We start from the raw sequence: 15,150 nt of genomic DNA, 5'->3' as shown, positions 1-15,150 counted from the left end.
ATGGACAAGAAGCTGATCAATAATGTTCCAAAAGCTTTTTTTTTTTTCTTTTTTTTTTTACAATACAGTATATGTTGCAGTGAAGTCTTTGTTTGTGTGCTCAGTAGTAACAATAGAAAAAGTTTTTCTCATATGTTTGAGTTAATACACTGGCACCATGGTAATGATCATGAGTGGTGTTCAGTGACACCAGCAGGTTTAATGAATGGTCTGTGACCTCTTGAGTGGCAAGAGAAAGGAAGAGCTGTGATTTAATCACTTTTTGTCCCACTTGAGATGCAATTAAGAACATCTGATAAGCCACTGAAAACACTTCAATTTACATAGATAGAAAGGGTCCACAGTTAAGGTTCCCTCCAAAATAAAGAAAACATGTTTATAAATGAAGAAAATTATGAATCAATGACTGAAAAATTCATTAATAATCACAGACATTGTGATGTGTTTGATCTGCTGACTCACAGTAAATCCAGTCACCTTTGATACTTCTAGATATAGCTGGACTTCCTGTGGCCTGGATGACTGAGAATCAACACAGACAATACTGTATGTTTTATATGTAATTTGGTGACAGGCTTTACAAGCTCTCAACTAAACACACCATGAGCTTGGTTTAAGTGAAACTGAGCAAAAATTTAAAAAAAAAAATCCAGAATACTGAGAATTAGATCCTCCTAGTGATATACATTCATTTCATCAATCACATTCACATTCTACATTTAACATAAATCAACAACATGGGACATATTTTTTGAAATGTATCTTTAATCTGCTTCTTAAAACCTTGCATCTTCTACAAAGTTAATTCATGAAAAGGTTTTTGAGAGTTGGAAATGCCACAAAACACTAAATTCAACGAAGATGCACACATTCAGGATAAGAGAGTAAGACAGCAGCTCTTTTACCAAGGCATGTGGACAGGTAGTTGGGCAAGAAAGAAAAATTGTAATTGAACAGACAATTTGCCTTGCTCTATCCCTGTGCTCTATGAGAGCAGACTGACTCTACTTCCCAAGAGGACTCCTCTTCTTGATCACATGCTCCATATCAGTGTGTTCGGATGTGTCTAATTTGATGTTGTACTTGGCCAGGATCTTCATGATGGGCCTAATCTTCAGCCACCACTCTGTCTTTGGGATGCGGTGCCTGCAGCAGACAGAGGGATCAGTCAAAGTCACTGTTCACCATCACACTTGTTACTTGTAGTGCAGTATGTCCTATGGAAAACATGTATCTTACTCAAAATCTGTGTCTCCCTTCAGTTCAGCAAGTGGCTGGAAGGTGAGCGCCCTCTTCCTCATGCCCAGCACACAGGCAGAGTCTGGTGTGTTAGCGAAGATACGGCCTGAAGGACAAAGGAAGTGAAACAGCTCAGTTAACACCAAGCAGCAACCTCCGAGTCTGAAAAGTGAAGCCAACACAGAAGTACCAAAACTGCAGTTCTTCGAATGGCCGCGTTTGTCTGGCTCCAACAGTGAGTCAGTCCCCATAAACTTGATGTGCATTAATATGTAAGTAGGATTTACTTTTGTTTTTTCTTTTTTACTTTTCTAGGTTTAGTAAATTTTAACTACTGTTGGGTAGTTTGATACATCATCATATTTTATTAGCCATAGTTGCGGTTATAATACAGGACATAATACTGCCTCTCAGCAGCACTACTTCTTCTAGGTAGACCGGACACTGCAGTTACTCTCTATCGGAAAGTGACGAGACGTTCTGGCCAGCTCAGGGCTAGCTGGTTAGCATGCTAGCTTCAGTAGAAGAAAAGAAGTGATAGAAATAGAAGCAAAACAAGAGTTAACGTTGGCGTTGCTGTCCACTGTTGGAGACATCTCTTGGCGAGTAAAGGAATAAAGTTTGATGTTGAACTCACAACATTTCTTGTAGACTGGTAAGTAAACAGCTGTTGATGCTAACATTGGTTATGTAGCAATAGCAAAAACTTACATATAGTTCCTTTAAGTTTAGCATTAGTAGCATATGAAGGAAAGTGAGCACAAAATTTAGGTACAGTTAATAAACGCAGATACATTCCAGCACTGCCTGTTGGTATTATTATATAACATCACAATGTGCAGCAGGAGAATTTGATTTTATCAACATACCATGCCTATAGCACTCCTTGAGTTTCTCAGTCAGCCACAAGACAGACTTGGCTCCCATTTTTGTGCCAAAGTTTCTGTCGAAGGGCGTTGGAGTGCCACCCTGTAGACGACAGACACATTTGTCAGCAATCACGTTTTAATGTAGAAAGCAAAAAAAGGAGAAAATCAGTCACTTTTTATTTCTACACAGACCTGCTGCATGTGCCCCAGAACATTCTTACGGCAGTCGAAGATACCTTTGCCCTCCTCTGAGTACAGGTTGAAGATGAAGTCGGTGGTGTAGTTGGAATTAGAGTTCTCGTTCCTATTGCAGAACGAACAGTGACAGATTATTCTACTGTTATCAGGAAGGATATGAAGTGACTCATCACAGCAGGAAAAGAACAAGTGTTACTAATAACATTAATCAATGGCTCTGTTCTGTTCAAGTATCCCGGTAAGACAGTGACCCAAGACTCCGAGGCAGCTTGATGGAATTCAGTCATCGTTCATTTTATAATTTACAGCTGTGCTTGTCAGTGAAAATAACGTAGTGATAGTAGATAATCAAGTAGTTGTGTCCTGTAGATACAGAATGTGTTAAAATCCCCCACGAGAAGTTATCTGTTTTTACATGGTGAAAAGGGCAAATTTTGAATTCATTATTTATGGGTTATGAAGTAAATGTTTGCCATTCCTACTTGTTAACTAGTCTCTGCTTAATAAATAAATGATTAAATGTAACCGGCAACATGTGTGTGTTAACTGGTTTTAATACTCAGTATCACTAAATATTTATCCAGATGATGGATATTTAAAAATTATTCTGCTTTACAAAGGAGCAGTAACTACAGAAACAGTGAAGTTGATATAGAAATAAGATATATAAATGGTAAAACCTCACTTTTATGTCTTTTTATTATTAATTACTGTTAAAAAAGCCTCACAAAATTAATAATTAATATATTAATTTGCTCCATTTGGAAAAGGAAACACAGTATCCACACATAAAATATGTTCTTGTTTTTTCTTAGCTCTCATACATTTGAACTAATTGTTTACTATTGAGCGTCTATATAAAGGTGTTCCTTTCTACCTTCTTTATGATTTAAGATTTAGCTATTGTGTTATTTATGTGGTTTAAAAAAAAAAAAAAACTCAATGATCTTGAACCATCAAAATATATAATATAAAAATATAATATTCCAGGAAACAGGTAAAATCTCACCAGCTAGCGTTAACCAGCCAGAGTACAGTCAGTGCAGTTTGTTTTTTTTACATCTGTGTTGTAGTTCCTATGATGTTTTTTTTCATTTGTAGAAGAGACTCTATAACACATTCTGGTCTTAACTCAGCTTTGACCACATATGTAATGACAGTTTAGCTCAATTCACATCAGCTGCCCTTCTGGGTCACACGTGAACAAAACCCACCTGAGAATCAAACCTCTCTTCACTGTTGTCTTCATCTTCGCCACAAGATGCTCTACATTCACCTGTAGACCAAATCCACAATTCAAACACCCGCAACACGTCACTTCCCAAGCCACAGAAACGTTTAAAACTGAAACCTGGTGACTGGAGAAGAAAACCAAAGAATCCAACCGCCCACTGTCCATCAGTGGTTTTCTTCTCCAGTCAAGAGTTTTTGATCCTATGCACCCGTCACTAAGACTTTAACATTGTCATTAAAATTATGACTTAAAATTTGAAAAAGTGGACAAACAGGTCCCGTTCTTGCAGGATTGGCTCACCTCCAGGTCTTTAATGTTGAATTTGTCCTCAAAGATGTAGGCAGCGTCAGCCCCGGCAGCCAGACCAGCCATGGTGGCCAGGTAGCCGCAGTAACCACCCATAGTCTCAACGATGAACACGCGGCGTTTAGTTCCTGCTGCAGACTGCTTGATCCTGTCACAGGTCTGCAGAGGAATATACTAGACAGGTTTAGCTCCTGATTGTTATATATGTGTGTGTGTGTGTGTGTGTTACAGCACTGACCGCGGTGATGGTGTTGAGGGCCGTGTCAGCGCCGATGCTGAAGTCGGAGCCAGGGACGTTGTTGGAGACGGTGGCGGGGATAACCACCATGGGAATGCACATCTCCTCATATTTCTCCCTGGCCTGAACCAGCTCCAGGCCTCCCACATAGGCCTGCAACAGGGCACAAGGTGAAGATTCATTTGTTTGTGTGCTTTCATATCACTGGTGAATTCATCACTGAGGCTGAGAGAAACATTTACACACGACTTCTGGTTTTATAGGAGAAGAGTGGCTGTCCTGTTTTTACCTCAAATCCACCGATGATCACCAAAGCGTGGATGTTGAACTTGGCGATGTTCTGGCTGATTTCCTCCAGTATTTTAGCCGGCAGAGTTCTTTATTAAACAGAGACAAATAACGCCGTGAACAGCTTGTAGTCTAATGACAAGTTTTTCTTTTCAATAAAGCAAAACAATAAGGATTTTTAGCTGATGTTTGATACCTCTTGGTGCCCAACATTGAGCCTCCCTTTCCAGTCCAGCCACTGACTGCAGTCCAGGTGATGGGCTCAACCTGCAGTGGAAGAAACCATTAAAAACATACACCATTCACCATTAGTACTAATACCTGAAATATTGTGCCTGTTACCATTACTTGTCATAGTAATATTACAGTTATCAGTTGTGTTGTTATTATGTTTTTGGCCCCATTCATCAGTTTCAGTTTGATACATAGCAAGCTAAAGGCTAATTCAGTCTAGTCTAAACATTTACACATTATACATTGTTTCTGGATTCCTTGGCTCAGGATGACGAAACATATATTTTTTTAAATTCATTCTCCAAATTTCATCAAATCTTAACAAAAGGGGGAAATGTGCAGCCACCTGTCCATGAGCCAGACCGTCAAAGCCGTCATGGACAGCCAACATGTTGTGACCCTGGATGAGGCCCATCCTGACTGCTGCACGGACTGCAGCGTTCATACCAGCACAGGGGGCTCCGATGTTCATGACGGCCACATTGATGTTACTCTGGCAGCAAGAGAAAGAGATTGTTGGAGAAGAAGGTGTTGGTGTAAATATATAACTCATTGGTTTGTTAAAAAAAAAAAAAGAAAAAAGTCTGGTTTACAAAATGGATTGTCCTCACCTTAACATCTGGGGGGTTGATGTGAGCCAGAAGTTTGTATGTGTTCCAGTTGTTCTCGAAACTCCTGCAAATAATAAATACAGCTGAGTGCTGGTTGCTCTGTGCTAAATTAAAATCAATCTTTTTCTTTTTAAAAATCTCAAGGGTGATATTGATTGTGATACCCTCCAGACATGTTTGAAGATTTTTTTTTTTTAATTCTTTAAATGCTTTGATATCTATTTGATTGAAAAATAGTTCAGTTACCTCTTTAAAACTTAAATAAACCTACATCTACTCCCTCTCCAGAATCTTAAATACGCAAATATTATAAATTTCAAAACTTGAACAACTGGACAAATGATGTCTCCTACTTCACCAAAGTGTCTATTGTTAGTGTATGTGCACTAGAGATTTCAAGTTGCCACATCACCTTTCTGTTAGTTGTACACTGAACCATAATTGGCTTCCACGTGAGTTAAAGAAAGCTTTAACAGAAGAAGTTTCTAATCTTTTTCTAATCTTTAAAAATTCCCCCCTCCAGCAGATGAATGTGTTAACAGCCTTTTAGTATCAAACATCATTCTGCACAATGAAGGCCAAACATTTGAGTGAAGTAAAAATGTGCAGAACACAATTTCAGTTGGAGGGGGACTTAAACTTTTAGGTTGCACACTGCAATTTATTCATTTAATACAAAAAACATGATAAAAGTCTAATCACAATAATAATAATAATAATTTGATTGACACTGTCGTGGCTCCTTGGTGCGTCATGTTACACTCAAAAACAATGTTTGCTGGATCAGTTGAATTGTTCACTGCTATTATACTAATCTTAAGAGGAAAATACATACTTTCCTCTGAGCTTGATAGCATCATCGAATCTGCCCTCAGCCATGGCTGCAGTCACATCTTTGGTCTGTCAACGAAAGAGAGTGACAGAGAGTGTGAGAGGGAGAAAGATGGAGAAATCCCTTACTGTAATGTCAGCACATATCCTCCACAACAAAGAAGAGCAACACACGAAGAAAGTACAGAAAGTGAAATCTTCACACCGGGTTGAAAAATATTTGGACGTACCACTTGCACACACTCCATGAGCGGCAGTCTGACCGCCTGGTTCCCGGACAAGCTGACCACACAGGCAGGAGTGTCTGGAGTGGCCTCCAGCAGCGCCATCACGGCCTCCACTCCCATCCTGCTGCCCTGGACGACACACGACACACACACAAGAACACACACACACAGTCAGATCATCAGGCGTGTGTGAGGAGACGCAGAGTCAGAAATGTAGGCTGTTCTTTACAGCATCTATTGCTCACCAGGATTCTGTCGAAGGCGGAGGGTGTGCCACCTCTCTGTACGTGTCCTAGAGTAGTGGTGCGAGTGTCGAAGCCGAGCCTGTCAGTCACCAGCTAAGGAACAGCAAAGCAATCTGTCAGTATGTGATATTGTCTGCGGTACTTGTAGTGTTGTCTCTCACTGATATCATGAGGAAGTGCTTGCCTTTTTAATCTGTTCAGATGTAATCGGTTTGCCTTCTCTGGACATCGCACCCTCAGCTACAATGATCACATTCAGACGAGAACCTCGGGCCCTTTGCTGAAAGAATAATCAAAGGAAATAAAAAAATACGGTTGTGCATTCTGACTGACGTGTGTACAGAGATGTTGTTGGCAGGCTTCTCCATCTGCAGATAAAGACACACATACGTCTGTCAGCCTCCTGCACAAGTGGTTCTCCCAGCCCTCATCTGGTGGCATCTCTGGAATGAACACCCAGTCGGCGCCACAGGCCAGAGCCGTCACCAGGGCCAGGTACCTGCAGCCGAGATAAAACCCATGTACCAGCTGTATCTGTAGATGATTCAGGCTTACGTCTGGAAAAATGTACAGTTTAAACCTTTCTGACAAACTTCTCTGTTGGACCATGGATTTGCCAACCTGCAGTTAACAAAGCTGATTTCATTTCCGCCCATAATAACCAGGTATCCCTGGAGCTTCTGGCACTCACTGAGACCTGGATCAATCCTGAAACCACTGCTACCCTTAACTACACATTCGCCCATACTTCCTGTCTTTTGCTTCACTGTTTACCTCCCGGAGCTGCTGTCCATCCCGCCACCGCTGTTTCATTCCGCCACAACCTCAGCAACTTGTCTCCCACCCGCTTTTCCTCCATGGTCACCTACGCTCTGCCCCCTATTAGCACATTTTCCTCATGATGCCACAGCATCTCTGGATAACCTGCATCCCCTATTCACTAAACCTGCCTCACCCATAGCAGACTGACACCATCCGAAAGCCGCGTACTGGTCTGCTGAGAGAAAATGGCATAAAATCAGCGACCCCGCTGACCTCAAGGGTTATCAGTCACTCCTATCCTCCCTCTCCTCCAGCATCAGAGCTGCCAAAACAACTTTTTACCTTGATAGCATCAGCAGTACGACAGACATTCTGAAACAATCTTTCCACCTTCAAAACTTTAGTCCTCCGCCACCACACGCAAATCTCTCAGCCGATATCTTTGCTTCCTTCTTTACTGAAAGTTGCAAATTCTCTGAACCTGTCAGAGACAACCAGTCTCCCACATGTCCTTCTCTGCCTCCTCCAGTCAGTAATTCACCACCTCCCTCACTCAACCCTCTGGCTCAGTAAAAGGCTCAGAACAAAGTGTAACATGTAGTGGTCCTACCACGTCCTTCCCAGCCTCCCCAGGTTGAGGACACGTTCTCTGACAGGTAGCTGCCCTACTACATGTGCACTAGACCCCATTCCCACAAACATCCTCCAAGCCATATCTCCCACCATTGTGCCAGTAATAACACATGTGATAAATGCTTCACTGCATTCAAACAGGCTCGGATAACTCCCCAGGCACCACATTCAAACAGGCTTGGGTAACTCCTCTGCTCCTCACTTGACCCTGCTCAAGTGGAGAACTTTCGACCGGGCACACTACTTCCATTTGTATCTAAGTGTATAGAAAGGGCAGTTTTCAAGCAGAATTTCGTCTCACGGATCAACCTCCTTGATCCAAATCAGTCGGACTTTAAGAACGGCCACTAAGGGCGGCTCGAGCTGCAGCTCAGTCCTCAGTTCTTGCTGGATCTATCAGCAGCCTTTGATATGGTGAACCACTGCATCCTGCTGTCTATATTCATTTCGGCATCTCGGGCAATGTGCTTTCTTGATTTGAATCCTATGTCAATGGCTGCTCCTTCAGTGTGTCATGGTGGATATGTCATCCAAGACAAAATCACCTCTTCATCTCTTCATCTCTTACCCCTACCACGGTCACGAGAAACCTGGGTGCCATGTTTGATGATCAGCTATCCTTCTCTTACCATGTTGCATCTGTCTCCTGGTCATGTCATACGCCAGTCAACTCCTGATCCAGGCCATGGTTATCTCTCACCTCAACTGCTGCAATGCCATCCTAGCAGGCCTCCCTTCACGCACAGTGAAACCCTTACAGTCCAGACTGTTCTCGTTTGTGGCTCCCTAATGGTGGAACAATCTACCAAATGCTGCCATAGCAGGGGCATCTCCATCTAGCTTCAAGAAATCTCTTGAAGACTCATCTCTTGTCTAACTAGCTTAACTAGCACTTACTATCCACTTTCAGTGCATTTCTTGACCTGATCTCCTTGCACTTATTGAATAGATAGTGCTAACGCCAAGGTCTTCTACAGCACTGAAGCTTTAGTGTTGTTCCTCACTTATACGTCACTTTGGTTAAAGGTTTCTGACAAATAAGTAAATGCAAATGTAAATGGAATTTTCTGAAATAGAAAAAATGCATGGAGACATTATGTAAATCAGTGGATCAGTATGATATTATTCATTAAAAGGAACTTTTTAAAAATGTTTTTGAAAAAGACTTTTTTTGCCTGTACGCTTGTAATGTCACGGCAAGTGAACAATGCAAATAACAATTACTTTTATTTGATACATGCTGAAATAATCACTAGAATTAAAATGAATGTGAATGTGATCTGATTTTGTTTAGCATTTATGATCAAATACATATCGTAGCATGGATAATGGTACAATAGGCAATCACATTGTATATTAATTACATACACACACAGAGGTGTCCCCGTCGGTACACAACACACACACAAATATACCAAACACACCAGGTACTGACCCACAGTGTCTGCCCATCACTTCCAGGATGAACGTCCTCTGGTGGCTGTGGATGAACATATTTTACAGGTAAGAAAGTAGGGTAATAAGTTTGCCCTGCAAAAATATCCATTTCATAATACACATTTAAACATCTGCATATTCTGGGTGTACACTCTCATACAGACTAAACGTTTATAAATCCGTGAAGCAAACTGCTTCAGTGAGACTGTATCTGACCTGATGCTGCATCGTTTCACACTCTAATGTTTTTCTACCTGTCTTCTTTTCTTCTCTGTTGCTACGATCCCACCTGAACTAATATATAATTTCTCCATCACTAAGCACATGGTGGGGGTGGGTTGAGTGTGTGTGTGGGGTGGGGGTGTACAGTGATGTCAGACCTCTGTGCTGTTGTTGTGATGGCATCCACCACCTCGATGATGCGGTGCAGGGCGGAGTCAGTGCCGATTGTCATGTCAGTGCCACAGAAGTCATTGTCGATGGAGCCGACCATGCCAACAATGTTCAGGTGGGAAGATTTCTTGGCTTCTGCATCTGTAATTCTTCCTACAGACGATTTGAAAATAGATGTTTTATTGGTTAATGAAAATAAATGTAATGTATAATACCTACAATTAGTTTTATAGTTGTACTGTCCTTAAAACATTTCTTCTTCACATAGAACTTTTTTTTCTCTTTTCCTCCTCTTTTCTGTTCTCAGAGGCATTGTTCATAGCAGAAATGAGCTGTGGGCCCCCCACTGACCACAGTAATTTGGTTAAATACAAATTCATTTTTGATGGTATTTATTATATACATTTTGAAACAGAGCCCCTGTACAAAGCAGGTTATAATTCAGGATCCACTTCAGAGCTGTCATCTGCTTAGTGGAGCAATTAATCAAATTACCTTGTTTGGTAATGAGGTATGTTTTATTCACCTCACCTTGAAGTTTCTTTTGGGGAGTTTTTCGTTATCAAATTCAAGGGTCTAAGGACAGAGGGTGCCTGTACGGATTGTAAAGCCCCTTGGGGCAAATTCTTAAAGTGTGATATTAGCCTGTATAAATAAATCTGACTTCTTCATAATCCTTAAGATTTCAGCAGTCCTGTTTGATATGGTTACATCCCTGCAGTTTAATATCATAATCTCCAGAACTAGAGACAAGTGTGAAGAGAATGAAGGGAGTGTAGAACGAAGCTCCCTTTGGGTCTTGCAATGTCCATGTCCACCCAACCAGGGTAGTAAGATTTTTGGCTGGACTGCAACAGTAGGGCCAGCACTACAATCGCGAATGTCCGTGAGTGACTGACAGAGTGAGTGATCATAGCTGAGTTTTTATTGTTATTTGTTATTCCTTCCTCATTCCTCCTCAACATTGGTGGCTCTCTTTCTCCTGGAGAGAGCGAACACTGGTTGTGGGGGGGGGTTGATTACAACTCGCCCATTTTCTGTACTTACGAATACTTACCTGACTTCTCTGGGGATTCTCTACTGCACTATATGTCTTGTATTTGGCGTCTTCACGTTTCACTAAAGCAAGCCTCTTTAACGCATTACGGCATATCACAAAGCACATGTGCAAGGGAAAAAAATAACGGAACAACTCAACCAGAAATTTTGTGTCCCTAGCTGCTTCCTAGACAGAGCAGTTACAAGGAGAGAGACACAAGAACACACACACCGCTCTCTAATTATAGTAATAGGATTCTGGCGGCAGCAAAAACTCATTAGCAGCTGCTTTGTCAGAAATGCAACAGAAGGGCAAGTGTATTATCTGTTTGCAGTGCAGCCAAACAAACTAATGTGGTATATGTACAGGCAGGTAATAAGAAAAAGAAGGAAATAAGAAAACTCTTCCACTAATGATGAAATCTACTATATAGAGAGCTAGTGTTGATAATTACAGTAATAGTATCAAAAATGGGGTGTGAGTTAATGAACATCTGAAGGATTATTCTAAGGATTATAACTAGAGGTTGACCTGACCTTCACTCTTGTGATATCAGTAACAGCAATGTGGTTAAGGTCAGGCAACCAATTCACACTCACTATTGATAGGACACGGGAAACAAACAGTATTAAAGTCCGACATTTTGTTCCTCCAATCCATCTTTAAGTGACGGACCAGAAAAGAAACTCAGGCAGACATTTTGACAGACACAGTTGAGCAGACACAGCACTATGTTTTTTTCTCTTTACCAGCTTTGACCAGGTCAACCAGCAGTCCGCTCCACTCAGTCCTGAACTGGTTGGCTCCGGTCAGACTACCGTCACCTCCGATCACACACAGGTTGGTGATGCCCAGCTTCACCAGGTTGAGGGCAGCCTTCATACGACCCTCCCTCTCTCTGAAGTCCTTGCAGCGGGCACTGCCGATAACTGTACCTCCCTAACATGTGAAGAGAAGAAGCTGTTTTTTTTATCACAGTTACTCATACACCAAGATTATCTGGCTGTGGAGGAAGAAAATTGTAACATTTAACCCCACAATGTTTTCAATAGAAGTTCTCCAATAGCCTGTTACCCCTTAAATACTAATCTCTACGGAGAAATGGGCATTAGGGCAGCTTTATAACACACGTTAAGATGCCTTGAAGGCTCATCACGGGGGGTTGCATCATGTTGAATAGGCACTGTAAAGATGATATCCTAGGAGGGCCCATGCCCACTCCATTGCTCACTTTCACACACTTCATGAATCTTAGCATGTCATGTCTTCTCCACTGCCAGGCTGCTTTATTTAGACAACAGAGATGACAACGATGTTATTGCACCTCCATCATCCCTCGGTCACAGGACCAGGTCAGCCATTTAATATCATCACTCAAAAAACAGTCTCTCATGTTATCAGAGCTCATGGAGACCTGGAGGAAACTCTTTACTCCCAGTGGGGTAAGTGCCTGAAAGGCTAAAGGGTCAGTTTACCCAAATTATGAAAAAGTAGATCTCTCTCTCTCTCTCTCTCTCTCTCTCTCTCTCTCTCTCTCTCACTTACCTCTTGTCATGTCCAGACATGCAGATATTTTCACTTTGTTTGCACAGGTTTTCAGATATCCACCTCTTTCTGCTGATTTCTGCTGTTAGCCCCACTACAATGGAGGCGAATATAATTTTTTTTGTGGCGGTCACTCGGTCGCTTCAACAACAATATGTCTATCATAACAAGACCAGCTCTGTGAGTCTGAACTCAGGGCACGATGTTGCTTTCGGTTCAGCTAAAAAAAAAAAAAGTGTCCCTGTTACCCTGGATGATCCACAACTGAAAACTATTCACATTATGTTCTGTGGATTCTCCAGAGTGATGTCGTACAAGATGGATATCTCAAAACCTGGACAACTTGCACCCAGACTATGAGGTGATTGGCAGCTCTGAGAAATCCTTTGGGAAACTTTTTCTCTCTTCTCTTTCAGTTTTTGTTCCATCATTACTGACAGGGGGAGTTGTGTGCTGTGTAAGAGATACGCCTGGGAGGGGACTGGGAATGTTGAAAAATAAAATAAAAGATGGGGAGATTTGTAATTATGCTTTTATATTGTAACAGTAAAGAAATTAAAACTATATTCATGGCTAAGCAGCAGTGAAGTTAAGTGAAAAATCAATTTGTTTATAATTTGGGTGAGCTGACCCTTTAATGACACAGGTCTGTCACATTTGAACATTTATCTAGATTTCAGTTTATCACTGTCTGTCTACATGGAAAAAAAAAAAAGAAGCTTGGCTAATGTGTATAGGTTGCGTTGTGTGGGTCTGTGCTTTGTTTACTGCACTTCACTCACCAGCTGAAGCATCATGGACACACTCTCCCACGTGGCCGGGCGAATGTTATCCCCTCCATCCACCAGGCCCTGGTATCCCTGCAGGACACGATAACATACACTGTGGTACAGATACAGTTATGCCTGATGGACTGGTTTAAATAAATGTGTAACTTTGATAATATACGGACTCCTTCAGAAGTTTAAGAATTTATTCGTGATATTATGACACATCTGTGTAATGTTCGCAGCCCTCACCTCGTGAACAAAGTAGACTTTGGCTCCGGTGTAAAGACCAACTCTGACTGTGGCTCTCACAGCGGCGTTCATACCTGACACACACAAATGACATGATAATGTTAATAACACACACATGATAATATTATCATGGCACATGTTGTGGATTTTGTGTATAAGTACATCTGGTTGCTTTCTCACAATCCATTTTTCAGCTATGGTCACAGACTCTCTCTCCACCTCCCCACACTCGTATTTGAGTTTGACTCATTTGCCGAAAAAAGAGACAAAACAATTCAAAAAGTCAACGATGAATTCCACCGATAACATTTTCTTTTTCAAATTTTCCAATAGATATATCGCGATAATATCATGATCGTAAATTCTTAAGGCCACGATAATCGATTAAAATGATATGAAATTAAAATTGATATCATCACTAATCACATGACAGTGTCAGATCCTACATAACACTTCCTGTCACAAGACTTACACCCATCTTGACCTTTAAGTGACCTATACGTTGGAATCAGAGGAGACAAAAATACCCTTAGGGAAAGGAGCTGAGGTTATGGGACTGTACGTCTTGTGTAGCATCTCGCCCTTGGCTGTCTGGCACACGAAAGGCCACGGTGTACGTTTGTGTTGTGGTAGGCTGGCAGATCTTGCAGCTCTTGTTTCAACAGACAGCAGCTGTGGATGGTGGGCGTTTCTCTCCTCCATACCAGAAAAAGGTCACAGCCACTAAAATTAGCCCCAAAGGTGAAATAAGGGAATGCACGAGGGGGACAAGGGGCAAATAAAGCCTACACAAAGAGTCAGAGTCAGGTTTGGAGGGAAAGATGAAACAGCAATATGACATTAATATGAGACATCGCCGAGTTGAGCTTCAAGTAGAGCTGATGGATTAATTGTCTATAGAAGCTGAACGTCAAATTATTAATTATAATTATCAACTGTCAAACTAGTCTGGAAAGAAAAAACAACGTGTTTGAATGATATCTCAAAGAACTCTTAGATGAAGCTTGATTGTTACAGTTTCTTATCTTAAATCGACTAGACATTTTAGCCAACCGTGGGAGTTTATGGGCTTTGTCTGTCATTTATAAGGACATTAGGCAACTGCTCACGACTTCAAATAGGATTCAGACTCGTCATTCCCCGGCAGCTGGCCTTCGACTCTGCTACTCTTACATCTTGGAAAAATGTTGCGTGCGCTTACTTAGGATGTCATGCAGTCAGAGCATTAACATGATACTTTACAAGTAGAGAGACCAGTGTTTCTACAGCTGGTTGGATCCAGTGTCGTTGTTGTGCTCAGACACATCAGCAGGGAAGATGCTTTTCCCCATTTTGCTGATTTTATGTTTTAACAGTTCAAACGTAAAGCAGTGATTGAAATTGTGCAGCCTCATCCTCTGCTTACCTTGGGCGTCTCCTCCTGACGTCAGCACGGCAATGGACCGTCCAAGCCCCATCTTTGTGGGGTCCGCGGTTGGATTGACATTCTGGGACATGTTGCCAGAGGAACCAGGCAGACAGGTGGGCGCGATGAAGGGAAAAGGAAAAGGAAAAGGAAAAGGAGAAAGACCAGAGGGCAGCTGCTCTTCCTTCACTCTCTACTTCTCAGGGGAGGCACGAGTGAAGGCGCAGGCTTTATAGACTACTGTTCCTAATCCTGCCCCGAGCCCCCTCCCGCTGACACCCTCCACCACTCACTCAACTCTACTAAATATACATCAGGTCCTGTAACCACCTGCAGTGGACAGTTACAAGCAGGGAAACACAATGCATGTGGCTTTAATGTGACAGGAAACAGTTTG

The 15,150-nt window shown here is 41.8% G+C and overlaps 1 protein-coding gene and 1 long non-coding RNA gene across 2 annotated transcripts; one reads left to right on the top strand and one right to left on the bottom strand.

The window, feature by feature from the left end:
* Positions 1-752: 752 nt before the first annotated feature.
* LOC111219285 (ATP-dependent 6-phosphofructokinase, muscle type-like) lies at positions 753-14,913 on the bottom strand. The gene is made up of 22 exons (XM_022741914.1): positions 14,754-14,913; positions 13,349-13,422; positions 13,112-13,189; positions 11,534-11,723; positions 9,733-9,898; positions 9,351-9,395; positions 6,911-7,019; positions 6,705-6,800; positions 6,521-6,613; positions 6,279-6,404; positions 6,053-6,117; positions 5,218-5,281; positions 4,953-5,099; positions 4,569-4,639; positions 4,374-4,461; positions 4,085-4,237; positions 3,841-4,005; positions 3,521-3,582; positions 2,301-2,412; positions 2,109-2,208; positions 1,240-1,345; positions 753-1,146 (listed from the first exon to the last, which is right to left on the bottom strand). Exons 1-22 carry the CDS (start codon positions 14,842-14,844, stop codon positions 1,005-1,007), a joined length of 2,343 nt encoding a protein of 780 aa, XP_022597635.1. The 5' UTR covers positions 14,845-14,913; the 3' UTR covers positions 753-1,004.
* LOC111219286 lies at positions 4,213-4,547 on the top strand. Its single transcript, XR_002665011.1, has 2 exons — positions 4,213-4,254; positions 4,348-4,547. It is a non-coding gene; the product is annotated as an uncharacterized LOC111219286 (long non-coding RNA).
* Positions 14,914-15,150: the final 237 nt, after the last annotated feature.

The sequence above is a fragment of the Seriola dumerili genome, unplaced genomic scaffold, assembly GCF_002260705.1.
Source record: "Seriola dumerili isolate Sdu_G_001 unplaced genomic scaffold, Sdu_1.0 BDQW01000056.1, whole genome shotgun sequence".
NCBI lineage: Eukaryota > Metazoa > Chordata > Actinopteri > Carangiformes > Carangidae > Seriola > Seriola dumerili.
The sequence above is the reverse complement of the archived record's forward strand: the minus strand, read 5'-3'. Positions and strand labels throughout refer to the sequence as shown.